Here is a 17498-nt window from a genome sequence, read left to right on the forward strand (position 1 = left end):
AAATATATAGGGTGTTCTAATATATGCATAAATATATAGTTTCCTATTATATACATAAATATATAGGGTGTTCTAATATATACATAAATATATAGGGCGTTCTAATATATACATAAATATATAGTTTCCGAATATATACATAAATATATAGGGTGTTCTAATGTATATATAAATGTATAGGGTGTCCTAATACACACACACACGCATATGTTCCTAATACATACATTAATATATAAGGTGTCCTAATATATCCATAAATATATAGGGTGTCCATAAAATCTGTGCACTTAAAACAAAACCTTTAACTTTATTTATATTTGCTATAGAAATAATCCATAAAAAATGTTAAAGTTACAGATAAATTTTAATAAATTTTAATGTAACTAATTTTAAGTATGGCTATTGAATAATTCTTCACCAGAAAATTTGTAACAATTTTTAGAGAAATAAATTTAAAAAAAAAATGTTCCATTTTTTAACCGATGGATCGGAAAGAGTCGATCAGTTCATCAGATTCCATGTACATTGGATTTGACTGCATTAGATTTTTTTATGGGGACATGTAAAACCAATTATGTATACAACCAAAGCTAGATTCGAAAGCTAATGTAACTAATGTGATTCCAGGTATCACTGTGAATCAGGCAAAACAGCAAAATTGTATTATTAATGATGGAAGACATGTTGAAACTTTTATTAAAGTTTTAATAAAACCATTAAAAAATATACATTTTTTTTTCTTTCTAATCCTTTTTAAAAATTAGGTGCTTCGTTTTTATAATCACAAAATTTGAAATATTAAATTTCAAGTAAAACCAATGGCATCTACTTTATTGTCATGTTGCAGTAATCCAAAAATTCCAAAAATAAGGTAGAAAATTAATTATTAATTAAAATAGTTTTGCTACGATTTTCAAAAAATATTTATCTCCCTTGTTACAATTCGACATCACCAGTTCAGCTTTCGCTAATTGTCTTCGAAAACTATTTTCATCAATAATTAATTTTCTATCTTATAACTTTTCATAATTTTTGGATATGTTCATTACTGTGACTTGACAATTAAGTAGATATCACTGATTTTACTTGAAATTCAATGTTTTGATTTTTCTTTTCAAATTTTTGCTTCTATAACGAAGAAGTGCCAACAATTACTTCCATCGCTATTAGAAATAAAATTATAATTTTTTTAAAGTGCAAACAGAATTTATCGACACTCTGTATTTATATAAAGAAATTTAAAGCTAGAATAGCAAAAATAAAAAACTCTTTTTAGTAGAAGATGAAATGGCCCATGGAATGAAAAATTGTTTTTGTTTTTTTTCTAAAATGATGTCAAGAACAGAACATGATGAGGATGAGATATATGTTGTAAGAGAAGGAGTGAGGAATTTCCGAGGGCGATGAGAGGATAAATATCAGAGAAGCGGGAGTCTGCATATTGTAGTGAAACACAAAATTAAAAAAAAAAAAAAAAAAAAAGCAGGCGACATTCACCCATGCATGCTCAAAACAGCCAAGTAGGACAGTCATTGTACAACGTTACTCACTCGTCGGCAACGTTACTCATGATTCGGCATTTAATTCATGCCAACTTCTTGTTTCTTCTTTATAATATTAAAAGAATTAAATTAACAATATTGGATCTATCTGTGAGGGTTGAATACAGATAGTTACTCGAAGATTAGAATACAGGGTTAATGATAAAATAAGGGTAATCGTAAAGTTAAAAATAGAATAAAGGTTATGGTAAAGATTAGGTACTGAAATCCACTTCCGGTTATTCTTTCGGGGACGAAAAAACAGCATAATTGCAGAAAATGTCTTCTGATTATCTTTCTCTCACATGACATGAAATCACCGTGAAACGTGTGAACTACTTTTACTGCTTGTCCACAATGTATTAAAAATCAAAAATAAAGAAAAATCTGTATGATGTATGTACGCATGACAGAAAGAAAATAAAATACACCAAAAATTATGTAAATTGAATAGTTTTATTTATCCAAATAATTAAAACTTGAGATTTTAGAAAGCCATTCTTGACATGGGGAAGCATTGAGAAACCCCAAATTTGCCAAAAAAATTATTTTCTTTATAAAAATAAAACTACTTTAGCAAGAAAATTTGATTTTCTTATTTAAAAATAAAACTACTTGATCAATTTACATGATTTTTGGAATATGATATTTTCTTTCTGTCATGGGTACGCACATCATACAGATTTTTCTTTATTTTTGTAATGGAGAGGGAATTCTGGACAATATATAATTCATAAACTGTTTTCATAAAAAAAAACGTCTTCATAGCAAAAATCTATATTTCAGATTCATTTGAGTATTTGTAAAAAAAAAAAAAAAAAAAAATTAAACAAAAAGGACTTCTGCAGGTTATGGACCATGCTGAAATAATAACCTTATTAGTTAGAAAGCCACTCTTAACATGTGGAGAGGGGGGGGGGCTTTAACTATTCTATTCACCGAACAGTTTAATAAACAAAAGATACAGTAAAATTAAATGAAGAACATTTGATTTTCTTATAATAGGGAACACTTTCTGCATCAACACCGTCTGCAAAACAGCAACAGGAACTGGATCCCAGTACTTAATCTTTACCATAACCAAAATAAAATTTTAAATTTAGGAAGACCAACTATTTAATAACTAATAAACTTCATTATTTCACTGATAATTTACCCATTTCCTTTACTCTTAACCTTGAACGGCTTTTGGCCTTAATGAGTCATGACCCATTAGTAAAAAAAAAAAAAAATTAACCACATTAATTAATCAAATCCCTTTAAAAAAAAAACAAAAAAAAACAACCACATTAATTAATCAAATCCCTTTAAAAAAAAAAAAAAAAAAAAAACCATTATAGCCTTATTTTGTTTACAAAGACATGCCAAGGTTTCTACCAAATCTTCTTTTCAGAGATAAATGAATAAAATTCATATACACATGTGATTCTGAAAAGACCATTAGGTTGAAACTTTAGCATGTCGATATAAGACAAATAATTTATAAACATACTTGCTCTAATGATGACAACTTTTTTGGGGTTGAGTCCCATTGGACTGGACATATGCTTAATCTATTACAAAATAATAATTCTCCCACTTAACGTAAATGATTAGAGTATTCTAGGTAGCTGATAATGGCAAACATATAAAAATTTATAGATTTCCTTTACACATGGCTTAGTGGTAACGGTACTTGACTGTTGATAAAGTAATCGCGTCTTGAATTTGAAGCACTCGCTTATTTCTAGTCACAAAGAGACTGAATATGGTGAAACAACTGTTCGTGGATGAGCAAATATATATATATATATGTATATTTATACTATTTCTTTATTAAAAGATTTTGTTTTTTCAGCGTTAATAACAAACACTGACGAGACCGATTAAACACACACTTGTTTTTTCTGATAAGGAACGAAACAAAATGTTTTAAAGAATAAAATTCAACGTTTCTGAATTTTTGAGATCAGGATCGGTTATTCATATTATTTGGATTCATTGGATCACTGTTCTCATCTTGAGTATGATTTTCACGTTTCGGTCGATGGAACCTCTGCAAGGACCCGTGGCGCAGTGATTAGAGTACTTGGAAAACTCAATTATAAAAGTGATATTCTCCTGAAGGTTAAAGGTTCAATTCTTAGTGCGGGTGACTGAAAAATACAATTACAAATTACTTAAGACCTCTATCCAGTCATGGCTGACGGAACAAGAGCATGCTACTCCCGTGAAGTAAATAAAGGGTTCCGTTCAAAATTCCGTCCAAATTTCTGAGTTCTACAGAAACATTCCTGACTTTGATTGGACATACTTGAAGATCGGAAGTTGAAAATGTTGTGAAACTCACACTCATGATCAGAAAAGTAGTTCGATGAATCCAAATAATACGGATAAAACTCAAATTTATTCGTTTATTATATATCTTCTTGTCTTGTTTCAGCATTCACCCTAGAGCAGTTGGACCAGCTCCACCCAGATAATTTACCATGTCCAAAACGAATGCTGACCAGGCGTGACAGTCCATCACAATAGCAAATATAAGCGCTAATCAATCACAATTCCAGTAGCAAACTTCATAAAGGCAAAAACCCAGGATCAGCTCGACATTCTGTTTCACTGTGCTGAACCACACTTTCAGCTGGCTTCAGCATAGGTTTTTTTTCCAACCCTGAAGACGGGCTGGATTAATAGGTTTGATGAAATCATCTGGACTATGATAAAGACTGTAACTAAACCAATGAAGATGTCTCGTGAGAAGAGTTTGTTGTAGAAAGGATATATTACAGTGAGAACAAACAGCAACATTTGAGATGAACTGTTGCCATCGAACACAAAGGATGTGACATAAACGGTAGTGTTCAAGCACTTCAAGCTTCTTGCTCTCATAAGCCAGGCTTATTATATATATCTTTCTATTTGTTTTTATATAAACAGTATTATGTAGCTCCACACTCATGAACATGTTTCGATCAGCTAGTTACTAGAGACCTTTTCGGGTTATACAGACTATACGAAAGTATATATTTATTAATATAAACAAATTTACATGGTCACGATACTGGACATGTTATTGTTTCAGACAAATGGTCAGTTAAAACCAGAAATCCTTGTCACGAGAGTTAATAAATGGTTGCTTTCTACCGAAGAAACCAGTCATCAATATATATATATATATATATATATATATATATATATATATATTATATATATGGTAATATGAAAATAATGCCTTAATCTGAATTTTTCATCTTATTATGGAGGAGGAGGGGATTTTGTGTAACTGTTAATAGTTTCCCATTTTATCCGTAAACAATTTCATGATCAATGAACTTATGCATTTTCTTGGGTTTCTAATGAGCAGCGTTCAATTGCTTCTGATTGTAGCGGCTTGCACATTACAAAACAATTGTAAAACCACCAACAAAATAAATGTTGTGATTAATGACAGAATTTTGGAATTTCACTAATCACTATATATATATATATATATATATAAATATATATATATATATAAATATATATATATATAGAGAGAGAGAGAGAGAGAGAGAGAGAGAGAGAGATGAGAATAATGGAAATAGTACTCCGACGAGATAGAGAGGAACAAACCCATCAACGTTTCGTTTTTATTGTAAGACTTCTTCTGCATAAATAAATTGTAGAAAATAAAATACCAGTACAATATTTGAAAATATATTTGTGTTGAAAAGGATAACTTTAATCAATTTAAGAATGAAAAAAGTTGGAAATTTCTTCTTTTTTTTTTTTAATTCCAATAACTTTTTTCATTCGGAAATAGAACACAAGTCATCTTTTCACAACTATTCATCCAGAAGAAGTCTTACAATAAAGAGGAAAATCGAGGGACATATAACTTGGTTTGTTTCTTTTTCATCTCTCTCTCTATATATATATATAAAGTTCAAATGTATTGATAACATGGACTAAAAAATTGATATTTTTTTTCAAAAGTGCTCAATACCCGAGTAGAGCTTTTTATAAAGGGTTCTTCCAGATGTTTATAAATTATATATATATATATATATATATATATATATATATATAAGAGAGAGAGAGAGAGAGAAAAAGAGAGAGAGAATAAATGACAAAATGTTATATTCGAAAATTCATGATGTTGACCATCTTATAATTTATTCCTTTAATTCGGTTGACTTATACAATTCTTGACAGTATCGAAACAGATACTGTCAAGAATTGTATAAGTCAACTGAATTAAAGGAATAAATTATAAGATGGTCAACATAATAAATTTTGGAATATAACTTTTTGTCATTTATTCTCTTTATTGCTCTGTAATTACATTGAGCTTCTTAAATAAGGATTGATATATATTATAAGAAAATATATTTCTACATATATATGTTTAAACATGAATTAAAAAATTAAAAAGAATAAGAGGGTTAACTAAACAGTTTTGAACTTCACTTAACAGAGTTAAATTGCAATTCGAATTACAATTAAGAAAAAAAAAATGATGGAACGGAGATGATACGAGAGGAAAGGGAAAAAAATAGAACCAAATACAAATCACATTAAGTCCAAGAAGATTTTCATTTTGTTTACAAATAGGTCTTGGAATTAATATAAATGGTTTCTAGATTCTTCAAATGATAGAGCAAGTGTGACTTACTAAGAATAGAGAATAAGTCAACACTGAAATTATAATCATAAGAACGATTATTTAAAAGGTGCTCAGCGATGGAAGATCCCAAGCTACTATTTAAAATATCTTATGGCAAATAATTTGCATGATGAATTTTTGTGGGAATGTGTTTTTTGATCCAGATATCCAATCTTTATGACATCCTCTCAGTGTAGTGCAAACTGCAACTACATTTAAATAAATAAATACACCATAGAATTAGTGATGGGGGAAGCATCTTTTTGAATCAACGTCAAAATGAACACCCAATAAATAATCATTGTATTAAATTTTGAGGCTCATCGTCACCAATATATTTGCTGCTGGATACAAATTATCCTCACCTCAAGCATCCAAAAAAATAAAATAAAAATTAGTTTAAAAAGGGAGGAGAAGGGGTAAAAAAAAAATAGGTGTTCATTTATATTAATCTACATATGACATATGGCAGCTCAAAAAAAAAATAAAACTTATTGATATACTTGCTTATCAATTGATAATAACACAAAAATTATGGAAAATTATTGAGCAGAATTTTAACTAAAAATAAATATAATTTACTATTTGAACCCCACAAATTCTCAAAAATATTTACATCAAGGCAGTAGAAGCTCATCTCTCTTCTTCTATGAACTTGAATTTATATATATATATATATATATATATATATATATATATATATATATATTCATGTGACCATGTCTGTATGTGTGAGGAACAGTCTCTACCCAACTACTGTCAATTTTTGCTCTACTGATTTGATATTTAATACATAAGCAATTTGAATCTGTGGAACAAATTCGATTTGGTTTTTAACTGGTAAAAATAGCTGCTAAAAGGTCAAAATTGAAAAAAATTGGAACTTGTCTACTTTAAGTGCTTCTCTACACATGAGCAAATATATATTTATACATTAATGCCGATTAATTTTCAGTATTTTGATATCCATCTGTTGTTAGCTCAAACGGCAACAAATAATGCTGGAGCATTAAATATTTTGGTTTCAATTCTTGTTGATGGCACCCAAATTATATATTTTTTTTAACTTCTGAAATCACTACTACATATTGGGTACAATATAATAATCAATAAAGTACTGGCTCTATAATAATAAATACAAAATCTGCATATATTAAAATGTCATATCTAAGTTATTTTACAACCAGGCAACGCCAGGCAGCCCACAAGTATATAAATATATATATATATATTTAAAGGAGATTAAAACAATAGTCTAAAGAGCAGAGTGTATAATTTTTTTCATAAGTTGGAAAGCTACAATAAACATCCATATGAATGCTTTGACCTTAATTGCTGATTTCAAAAAGCGAAGAATTAAAAGATACATCTGCCTTACTTTTAATGCTAGCTTTATTTATGGTGTCTTTTACACATATTAAAAACCCTTCCCAATACTTTGCTGATGAGGAAACTTTGTTTGTTAGAAATACTATATGTAAAAACTATTGTTCGTGGCTTAATGTCTACCACAATAAAAACATTGTTTTTCCGAAACGATTGTACAAATTATTGATTTTGTTGTTGTTCCTTCTTGTGAAACGGATTTTTAATTTAATTCTAATTTGAATTTTAAATTATCAATCACATTACTAAATATATATATATATATATATATATATATATACACACACACATTGTGCATATTTAGAGAGCATTTTTTCATTTAAATAAACATCAATAAAGACAATAGAAAGCATAGTTAGATTTGGCTCTTTGAAGCATGTCACATTTTTTTTTGCTTTTCGTCTTTTGTCAAGACATCGTCAGGAGAATGTGTAAGATTTGGTTGTGTGGATGGTGGTTCGTAGTAGTCGGAATCTTACTATGGAACATTTATTAATTCCTAATCATCCGAAAAAAAAATGAAAAAATAAAAAACGTATAACTAAGCAAAAGCTCTCAGTTGTCTTTAACAATGTTTGTTTAAATATATTAATAGAAATCACTCCAGACAAGGTATGAAGCCATTTGATGAAAGACACTAAAAAAAAAAATAAATAAAATATTACTTTAAGGTCAAAAACTAACCAATGATAAGTGTTAAATGGATAGATTCTGGACCAGAAAACCACATCACTGATGGAATGTGAGAACTAAAGGACAAAATAAGGGAAGCAAGCGTTATGAGATTGACGAAAGTCAATGTTTTACTCTATTTTTTATTAAAATTTTAGTCGATGATTTTCCATAATTTTTGATCTACACTAATATTTTCAACTGATAAGTTTTACAGTTATTTTATTCTGAGCTGCAATATTTCATATGTACATTAATATAAATAGACATGTATTTTTTTTTCATGGGAGAAATGAATTGTTCTGTAGAGGTAGACCAGTTTAAAAACTAGTCTACCAAATAGCTTCACACAAAGCAAACACACAGACACAATTTGTGAAAGGGAAAGAATATACGATTATCGTCCTTGTTGCATGTTTCAGCTGATAGATGGCGATATCAATTTTCTCTCTCTTTTCTTTTTGAGCGGTACATGACAGGGCATGTGTACCACGCAGTCCAAGTGTGTTTTACACACCCCCACACACCGATGCTGTATTCAAACAGACTTTTGTGTACTACACAGTTTTATTGAGGTAAATCAAACATTGCAAATCATGAACAAACTTTACAATCAGGAATTACCTGACAAAATATTTAATTAAGTTCATACCTGATCGGCAAAGATCAACAACTCACATGCACACAAACGGTCTTATGCATTTTTTTTACAAAAATTATTGTCTGTAAAAAAATGATGTGTATAATTAAACTCGGTATCCATTTTTATTAATTTATGCCGATAAACGCGCAACACATACCACAAGTTTCCATATTGTATTCATTTAATACGAGACCTACTTAGGATGACATCATCAGCCAACATATGTGCTGCTTCATACAAATTATCAATCCTCATTGCAAACATTACGAAAAATAAAATAAAAGTGTGTTTAAAAAGGAGACGGGGAGAGGTAAATTAATTTTTTTTTAATGTGGGGAGGAAGGGAAATTCAGATAGATCCATATATCGTACATAAAAAATACCCAAATTTTTTTTCTTTTTTAACATTCAAAAAAATTGGAGAGAACATAAAATTTTCATCCTATTACGAGTACCCAACGGGAGTAATAAGATGTACAGATGGCTGACCCCCTGCCCCACCACTACTTTGAGAACCCCACCCCGCCAAAAAGAGGCTTTCATCCAGTAAAATAATTTTTTTGTTTTCAAATAAAAATATAAAATTAAAAAAAAAAAAAGAAAGAAAAGAACTAGACTAATCTCGCGGCAATTCTATACTTGAGAATCCAACTGGGCTATTTTAAGCATTCTGGACACTTTTTTTTTTAAAGACATGACTTTTAAAAGACGTTGATCTACCGAGGTAATCATTTGTCGGATCATTTTCACTTGGATTTTCACCTTCCTCACAGGCCATTTCCCTATCACTCGGCTCTTCATGAGAATCGCTAGGCGTGTCAGTCGGAAAATCGGAAGAGGCCTCAGCGGACAGCTCTAAGAGTTCTTTGTGCTCTGAGATTTCATTAATATTTTCAGCTTGTATAGCTGGTGGGATATCTACAGACTCTTTTGGACTGGGATTCTCAATAGTAATGGTGGTAGATAGGTCTTCAGTACCTAGGAGGGGCTTATCCGGGATACCAAGGATTTCCTTAAAACTTTTATCTTCAATCCCTAGGTACTGCCTTAAGCTCTTATCGCCGATTCCAAGGTAATCCTTGAGATTTGCAATCTCTACAGATAGAGATCCGGGATCTGAAAAAAAGAGAAAACATTTTTTTTTTTTGTTTAAAGCAACATGTCATTAATATAAATTATTTTTTTTTGTTTAAAGCAACATGTCATTAATATAAATTATTTTTTTTTGTTTAAAAGCAACATGTCATTAATATTATTTTTTTTTTGTTTAAAAGCAACATGTCATTAATATTATTTTTTTTGTTTAAAGCAACATATCATTAATATCATTTTTTTTGTTTAAAGCAACATGTCATTAATCTGTAAATTGTTTTTGTTTAAAGCAACATGTCATTAATCTGTAAATTGTTTTTGTTTAAAGCAACATGTCATTAATCTGTAAATTTTTTTTGTTTAAAGCAACATGTCATTAATATTAATTTTTGTTGTTTAAAGCAACATGTCATTAATATTAATTTTTTTTGTTTAAAGCAACATGTCATTAATATTAGTTTTTGTTGTTTAAAGCAACATGTCATTAATATTAATTTTTGTTGTTTAATGCAACATGTCATTAATATTAAGAACATAAAAATAAAGTGAAAACAACACAAGAAAATGTTCTTTTAAAGAAAAGACATTAAACTTAATCATAAATTAACCTTCATTTGATTAAAAATAGTTGCTCAATGGTGGAGGCATAACTCCTTAATACCGGCAACCTACTCAAATTATTTACAAACAGTAGAAAACTTAAATCTATAAAAATAAAATAGTAATGATAATATCATATATAAACATGTTATTTTTTTCCAGAGGTTATGAAGTTTAACGAGGTTAATACAAGAGTGCTCAATACCGAACTAGAGCAGGGTATATTCTTTATCTGTTTTTATATAAGCAGTAATATGTTGCTACACATTCATGAGCATGTTTCGGTCAGCTATTTACGAGTAACCAGAGACCTCTTTAGGCGATACAACTTATACAAAAGTAAAGTTTGTAAACTTTGTTTTTGTATAAGCTTGTTCATGGCTACAATATTTGTCTACAAGGGGTGTGCAATAAGTAATGCCCATGACCCACTTCCCATAGCAGTAGAGCAACGAAACTTGGCACAGTTATTAGTCTTTCTCTACATAGGAACCACCCAGAGTTATGCATTTCTCCCATCATTTGATACAGCTCTGGAGACTGTTTTTGTAGAACACCCCAGGTTAGTCCTCCAACCACAATGTGACTTCAGAAATCAAGGCTGCATCACCTGGGAAACGCTTTCCTTTCAAAAACAACTTCATGGCTGGGAAAAGGTGAAAGTAAGAGGGTGCAAGGTCAAGAGAGTAGGGAAGATGGGGAAGGATTTCATAATCACACGCCCGTGCTTCTGATCTGGCGACATGCGAGTTGTGGACTGGAGCGTTGTCCTGCAGGAGGAGGGTACCTTTGCTGATCTTGCCCCGCCTCTTGATTTTGATAGCTTCCCTTAATTTCCTCAAAAGTAGAAGCATAATAGGCTCCTGTAATTGTGGTACCCTTTGCCAGGAAATCTGTCATCACTACTCCGTCCTGGTCCCAGAAGACTGTGAGCATGATCTTGCCAGTGGAGGGCTGCACCCTTGCCTTCTTTGGAGGTGGTGAGTCCAAGTGCTTCGACTGCATTGACTGGACTTTGGTCTCTGGATCATAGTGATCAGTCTTTTGAAAAACTTTGACTCATCTTCTTGGCACATCTCCAAATTCATCCTCGAGCACTCAACACGTTCTCGCTTCTGGAATGGTGTGAGCAACCTGGGAATCCATCTGGCAGACACCTTATGCATATGCAAATGGTCATGAATGATAGTTTCCACAGACCCTGTACTAATCTTGATATCCTGGGCTATTTGGCAAATAGTAATGCGCCGATCTTCCAAAATGGCAGCCTCAACTTGACAGACAGATGCCTCATCAATGGCAGAAGGAGGGGGGGGGGCTGGACCAGGTCTGGGAGCTGTTTCCACAGACTTCCGGTCATGTTTGAATTCACGATGCCAGCATTTTACAAGGTCATATGATGGGGCATTATCACCATAAGTTTCTTTCATTTCATCAAAAGTCTCCTGTGGTGTGCGTCCTTTCAAATACAAAAACTGGATCACTGCTCGACATTTAACAGGCTCCATTTCACACCTGAGTCAGTTCAAACACCTGTAAAACAGAAACCACAATCAGTTCGGAGCTGTAATTTGCCACATAACCCGTAGAGATATAAATCATTGCACATGCAAAATTTCAGCTAGATCAGACAACTGGAAGTGGGTCAGGGGCATTACTTATTGCACGGCCCTCGTATAGCTGTAGACTTTTTGCTAATTGTGCATAAAACCAGAGACTAACTTTCATACATGTCCGCGTCTGTCAGTTGAGATATGGAAGCACAAAATGGATACAATATTTTCGCAATTCTTCAAACCTGCTTACTTATGTATTTGACAATATGAGATATTTTTTGTTAATATAGTTTTCGAATTTTGTGGGATTTTTTTTAAACATATGTGAAATATTCACATTTTTAAACTGTTAAACTATTTTCTGTTGCACATTCACCTTTTTTAAACTGCTAAAAATGTTAAAAAAATGCGACATATTCATTGTTTTCTTTTTCATGTTTCTGTAAATAAATATATTTTAAAAATATCTAAACAGTTTGAAAAAATATATAAAATATTAACTTAAATAAGCATAGTTATTTGAAAAGATATTCGATAAAAAAACAAAAATTTATAAAAAAGTGTAAGTATTTTTATATATTGTATCCATTTTGCACTTCCATACCTCAACTGACAGCTGCAGACGCCGCCTGTGGGTGTGTACGAAAGTTAAGCACCCGTTTTATGCACAATTACCAACTTTTTTTTCACTAAAAACACAATAGCAGTTGTTCTACTTGATGAATTTTCGTAATTTTTGGATATATTACTATTTTCGATATGACAATTAAGTAAGTATTGTTGTTTTTGCTTAAAACGATATATTTAAAAGATCAATTTGTCGACTATTTTAACAAGCACCAAAATATTAAATTTAGAAAAACTTATAAAATATGTAATTTAGAGAATAAATGAGATAAAAATTTAATTAAGATTAGACAATTCTTTGCATTTCAGAGATTAGAACAAAATTAACACACTGATTAGTAAGGCTAGGACAACAGCGTATTCTTTTCATTGTTTTGACTCTCGAGTATCTATCCGTTGATATCTTATATGCTTTTATACAGCGTGATGTGGTTCTCGGTTGATTGTGTCAGATATATACTCAAGAGTCATGACAATGAAAAGAATATGCAGTTGTCATAGCCCTACTGATTAGTAACTCATCAATATAAAAATTGGAGCATAAAAAAGATGTAATATCTTTCAGAAGGCAAACAGTGATTTTTATATCTTTATATCGATATACAAAGTGACCCGAAAGAAGCAGAACCCATATATTTTTGACTGAAATTCATAAATTTAATTCTAGCATTTTCTTTTTTTTTTTTTCAGGATATGAACTAGATTCTGGGCATGAAAAATTGGAACAATAGTTTTCCTCAACGTCCTGGTCTACCAAGGAAAAGACATTTTGTGTGGAAGTCTATTTTGCCAACAAATGATACACAATCGTGCAAACAAATTTTAGGACAAAGTTTCCGTGTCAAAATGCTCCATCAAAAAGTAAAATCTTGGACTGGGTTAAGAAGTTTAGAGAAAATGGTACTGTGCAAAATTTAAATTCTATAGGCATCAAAGGCACTCATTACGGTCGGAGATGAGGGCTGGGAACAAAAGAAACATCAATAAAGTACAGAACTCAGTCGAACAGAGTCCAAGGAAATTGCTTCAATGATGTCGTCAAGAATTGTCTCGAGAGTCTGAGGCGTGTTCTCAAATCAGATCTTCATTTGCATCCGTATCAGATGCAAATAAGCTCACAGAGGCTGATATGGCAGGTATAATTTTATCTCTTTGTACGGGGTGGAACGATAAAATTGTTGCCCTAGAAAAGATGACATCATTCCATTTCCGTTTGATGAAAACCGGTTTTCTTTTTTTTGTTGCAGACCATCTACTAGTTGACCAGTGGTGTACAAATCCCATGAGCGATTGGAGCCTTTTATCGTGTCTGAAACTGACACAATGTTTAACAAGCGACATTGGAAATACACTGCTGTACAACTCATGCTCTCCACCGACCCAAGTTGACAACAGGACCATTGCCAGCACCCTCAAAATGCATTGCTAGATTGCCACGAATAACAGGGGCATGCCCAGAGTGATGAAAAAACAAAGTTTCCAGCCACAGTTATGGTCTTTGGTGTCGTTTCAAGTGAGAGTCACATCATGCTACCCACATGTTTAAAGTTGGCTTGAAAGTCAACAGCAAAGTGTATCTAAATGTGCTGAAGAGTGTGGTGATCCCTGGGAGCAATAAAGTGGCCGCTGGCAGATCCTAGGTATGGCAGTAGGACTCGGCGCCCACCCACAATTCAAAGAGACCCAGGCTTGGCTTCAGAAGGAGTGCTATGACTTTGTATCCTTCTCTCACTGCCCCACCCCCTCCCCCACCGATCTGAACTGACTGGAGTACTTTGTTTGGTCATACATTGAGAACATCACCAACATGACCTCCCACAACGCTAAAGCCAACCTTATCGCCTAGCTCCTACCCGCATTTGTGGAAAAGGCAAGCTCCCAGTTCCCAACCCATATCGAGGCAGTGTTTGAGGCTGAAGGCGGCTACATTGAATAGATGGCAGTTCTACTGCATAATCAAGTTACCGGAATTGATTTTTTCAAAAGTTTTAAAATAAATTTTTTTTTTTTTTTTTTTTACACAGTGATCACCACTTATCAAGGCCCGGAAGCCACTCAGGGATAAGGGTTATTGCAAGTACATTAAGTTAGTGAGGAGATTTGCTGAAGTGTTTACTTAAGGGGGCGGTTCATTAGGAATTTGTTAACATTGGACTTGAAGACATCTAAGTTGTAGTCCGGAGGGAAGCAGGCAGACGGAACAGAGTTCCACAGGCGTGCAGTTCTAAGAAAGAAGCTTTGTTCATGGAATCCGCGTTTTGATTTAGGCACAGATATAGAGTGGGGGAAATTTTTCACAGTGGATTCAGCTAGACGGGTGTTTTTCGTGAAAGATTGGCGAGGGGGGACCAGAGATTGGAGTTCAAACGAGCATCTGCCATGGAAATAACGATAAAACAAGGATAGGCTCGCAACGTCTCTTCTGTGGGAGAGAGGTTGCAGGGTAGAGAAAAGGGCATCCCCCACTAAGCCACGCGTTATTTTCTTTAGGACGATAAGTTTATCATTCCACTCTGTACTTCCATGGTGAGAGATTTTATACATTGTATATTTTATTTGAGATTTAATATGAAAAACAGATTATAATTAATCATCAACAATTCTTTAAAATAAATTTATGATTAAAAAACAATGAAAATAAGAATTTTGAATTTCACTTATAAAATTTTTTTTCTTTTTAAGCTTGCTGTCTGAGGTTTTCCTTACCAGGCATGTCACCCATGTCAGGATTGGACTGGTCCATCAAGTCAAATACCAATTCACTTGAAGGAAGATCTTCAAGTTTTTTCTCATCTACCCATTCCTGTAAACAGCAAAAAAAAAATAAGATAAAATAAAAAACGGTATAGTTTTAAATGATAGAATTATGTAGAAACTTTTTTTTTTTGTTGGTAATGTTAAGGTCAAACGGTCATTTTTATTTTATATTTTACTTATGAGTAAACCACCAATGAACCGTTTGGTCAGTATTTGTTGTATACACGATTGTGGAGTTGTAGTCATTGTTGACCTTGTAAAAATGCCAAGGTCAAATGTTTTAATCTCCAAAGAATCAAGAGACATTTTGAATATTGAAAGAATTTTTAGTAAGGAAGAGTAAGTGAAGAGAGAGAAAGGTTATGAAAGAGAGAGAGAGAGAAAGACAGAGAGAGGGTATGAAAGAGAGAGGGAGAGAGATAAAGTATTAGGAGAGACAGACAGACAGAGAGAGAGAGGGGATATGAAAGAGAGAGGGTTGGTTGTTGTTTTTGTTTTATGGCATATCAACCCTTTTCAGGTTATTTAATGCCGAATCCAGTGATTTTGAAGAAAATTTTTTAATAGAGTATATTTGTTTTTTCCAAGTCGGTTTCTATTTAACCCATACTTGGGACCCTAACAGGTACTACCACTCCGGGTTAGAGTGGACCTGGGAGCAATGGCAATTAAGGGGTGGCTCCACACTCCCCAAAGCCTGCAAGTTAGGGCTTCACCATCGGATATAGTTTAAGGGCATATCCAGGACCGAAAGAGAGAGAGGGAGAGAGATAAAGTATTAGGATAGAGAGGGAGAGAGAGATAAAGTATTAGGATAGAGAGGGAGAGAGAGATAAAGTATTAGGATAGAGAGGGAGAGAGAGATAAAGTATTAGGATACAGAGAGAGAGATAAAGGATTATGAGAGAAAGAGAGAGACAAAGGATTATGAGAGAGAGAGAGACAAAGGATTATGAGAGAGAGAGACAAAGGATTATGAGAGAGAGAGAGACAAAGGATTATGAGAGAGAGAGAGAGATAGAGAGAGAGAGAGAGAGAGACAAAGGATTATGAGAGAGAGAGAGAGAGAGACAAAGGATTATGAGAGAGAGAAAGAGAGAGACAAAGGATTATGAGAGAGAGAGACAAAGGATTATGAGAGAGAGAGAGACAAAGGATTATGAGAGAGAGAGAGAGAGAGAGAGATATGAAGGATTATGAGAGAGAGAGAAAGACAAAGGATTATGAGAGAGAGAAAGACAAAGGATTATGAGAGAGAGAAAGACAAAGGATTATGAGAGAGAGAAAGACAAAGGATTATGAGAGAGAGAAAGACAAAGGATTATGAGAGAGAGAAAGACAAATATGAGAGAGAGAAAGACAAATATGAGAGAGAGAAAGACAAAGATTATGAGAGAGAGACAAAGGATTATGAGAGAGAGAAAGACAAATATGAGAGAGAGAAAGACAAATATGAGAGAGAGAAAGACAAATATGAGAGAGAGAAAGACAAATATGAGAGAGAGAAAGACAAATATGAGAGAGAGAAAGACAAAGACTATGAGAGAGAGAAAGACAAAGGACTATGAGAGAGAGAAAGACAAAGATTATGAGAGAGAGAGAGAGAGAAAGACAAAGGATTATGAGAGAGAGAGAGAAAGACAAAAGATTATGAGAGAGAGAAAGACAAAGGATTATGAGAGAGAGAAAGACAAAGGATTATGAGAGAGAGAAAGACAAAGATTATGACAGAGAGAAAGACAAAGATTATGAGAGAAAGACAAAGGGTTATGAGAGAGAGAGAGAGAAAGACAAAGGATTATGAGAGAGAGAGAGAGAAAGACAAAGGATTATGAGAGAGAGAGAGAGAAAGACAAAGGATTATGAGAGAGAGAGAGAGAGAGAGAGAGAGAGAGAGAGAGAGAGAGAGAGAAAGACAAAGGGTTATGAGAGAGAGAGAGAGAGACAAAGGATTATAAGAGAGAGAGAAAGACAAAGGATTATGAGAGAGAGAGAAAGAC

The 17498-nt window shown here is 32.8% G+C and overlaps 1 protein-coding gene across 12 annotated transcripts in view; it reads right to left on the bottom strand.

The window, feature by feature from the left end:
• LOC145297804 (dynamin-like GTPase OPA1, mitochondrial) overlaps positions 1–17498 on the bottom strand; it is a 180365-nt gene that overhangs the window by 114048 nt on the left and 48819 nt on the right. For 6 of the 12 annotated variants that reach the window (XM_080144110.1, XM_080144106.1, XM_080144105.1 and 3 more), the window contains exons 4-5: positions 15448–15544; positions 9845–9982 (exon numbers count right to left, since the gene is read on the bottom strand). In XM_080144110.1, the coding sequence (XP_080000236.1) occupies positions 9845–9982; positions 15448–15544 (235 nt within the window). Of the gene's footprint in view, positions 1–9586; positions 9983–15447; positions 15545–17498 lie in introns of all 12 variants that reach the window. The other 6 variants (XM_080144102.1, XM_080144101.1, XM_080144099.1 and 3 more) reach the window with 1 other exon arrangement.

This window comes from Euprymna scolopes, chromosome 18, assembly GCF_053919585.1.
Source record: "Euprymna scolopes isolate OS-2025 chromosome 18, ASM5391958v1, whole genome shotgun sequence".
Lineage (NCBI taxonomy): Eukaryota > Metazoa > Mollusca > Cephalopoda > Sepiida > Sepiolidae > Euprymna > Euprymna scolopes.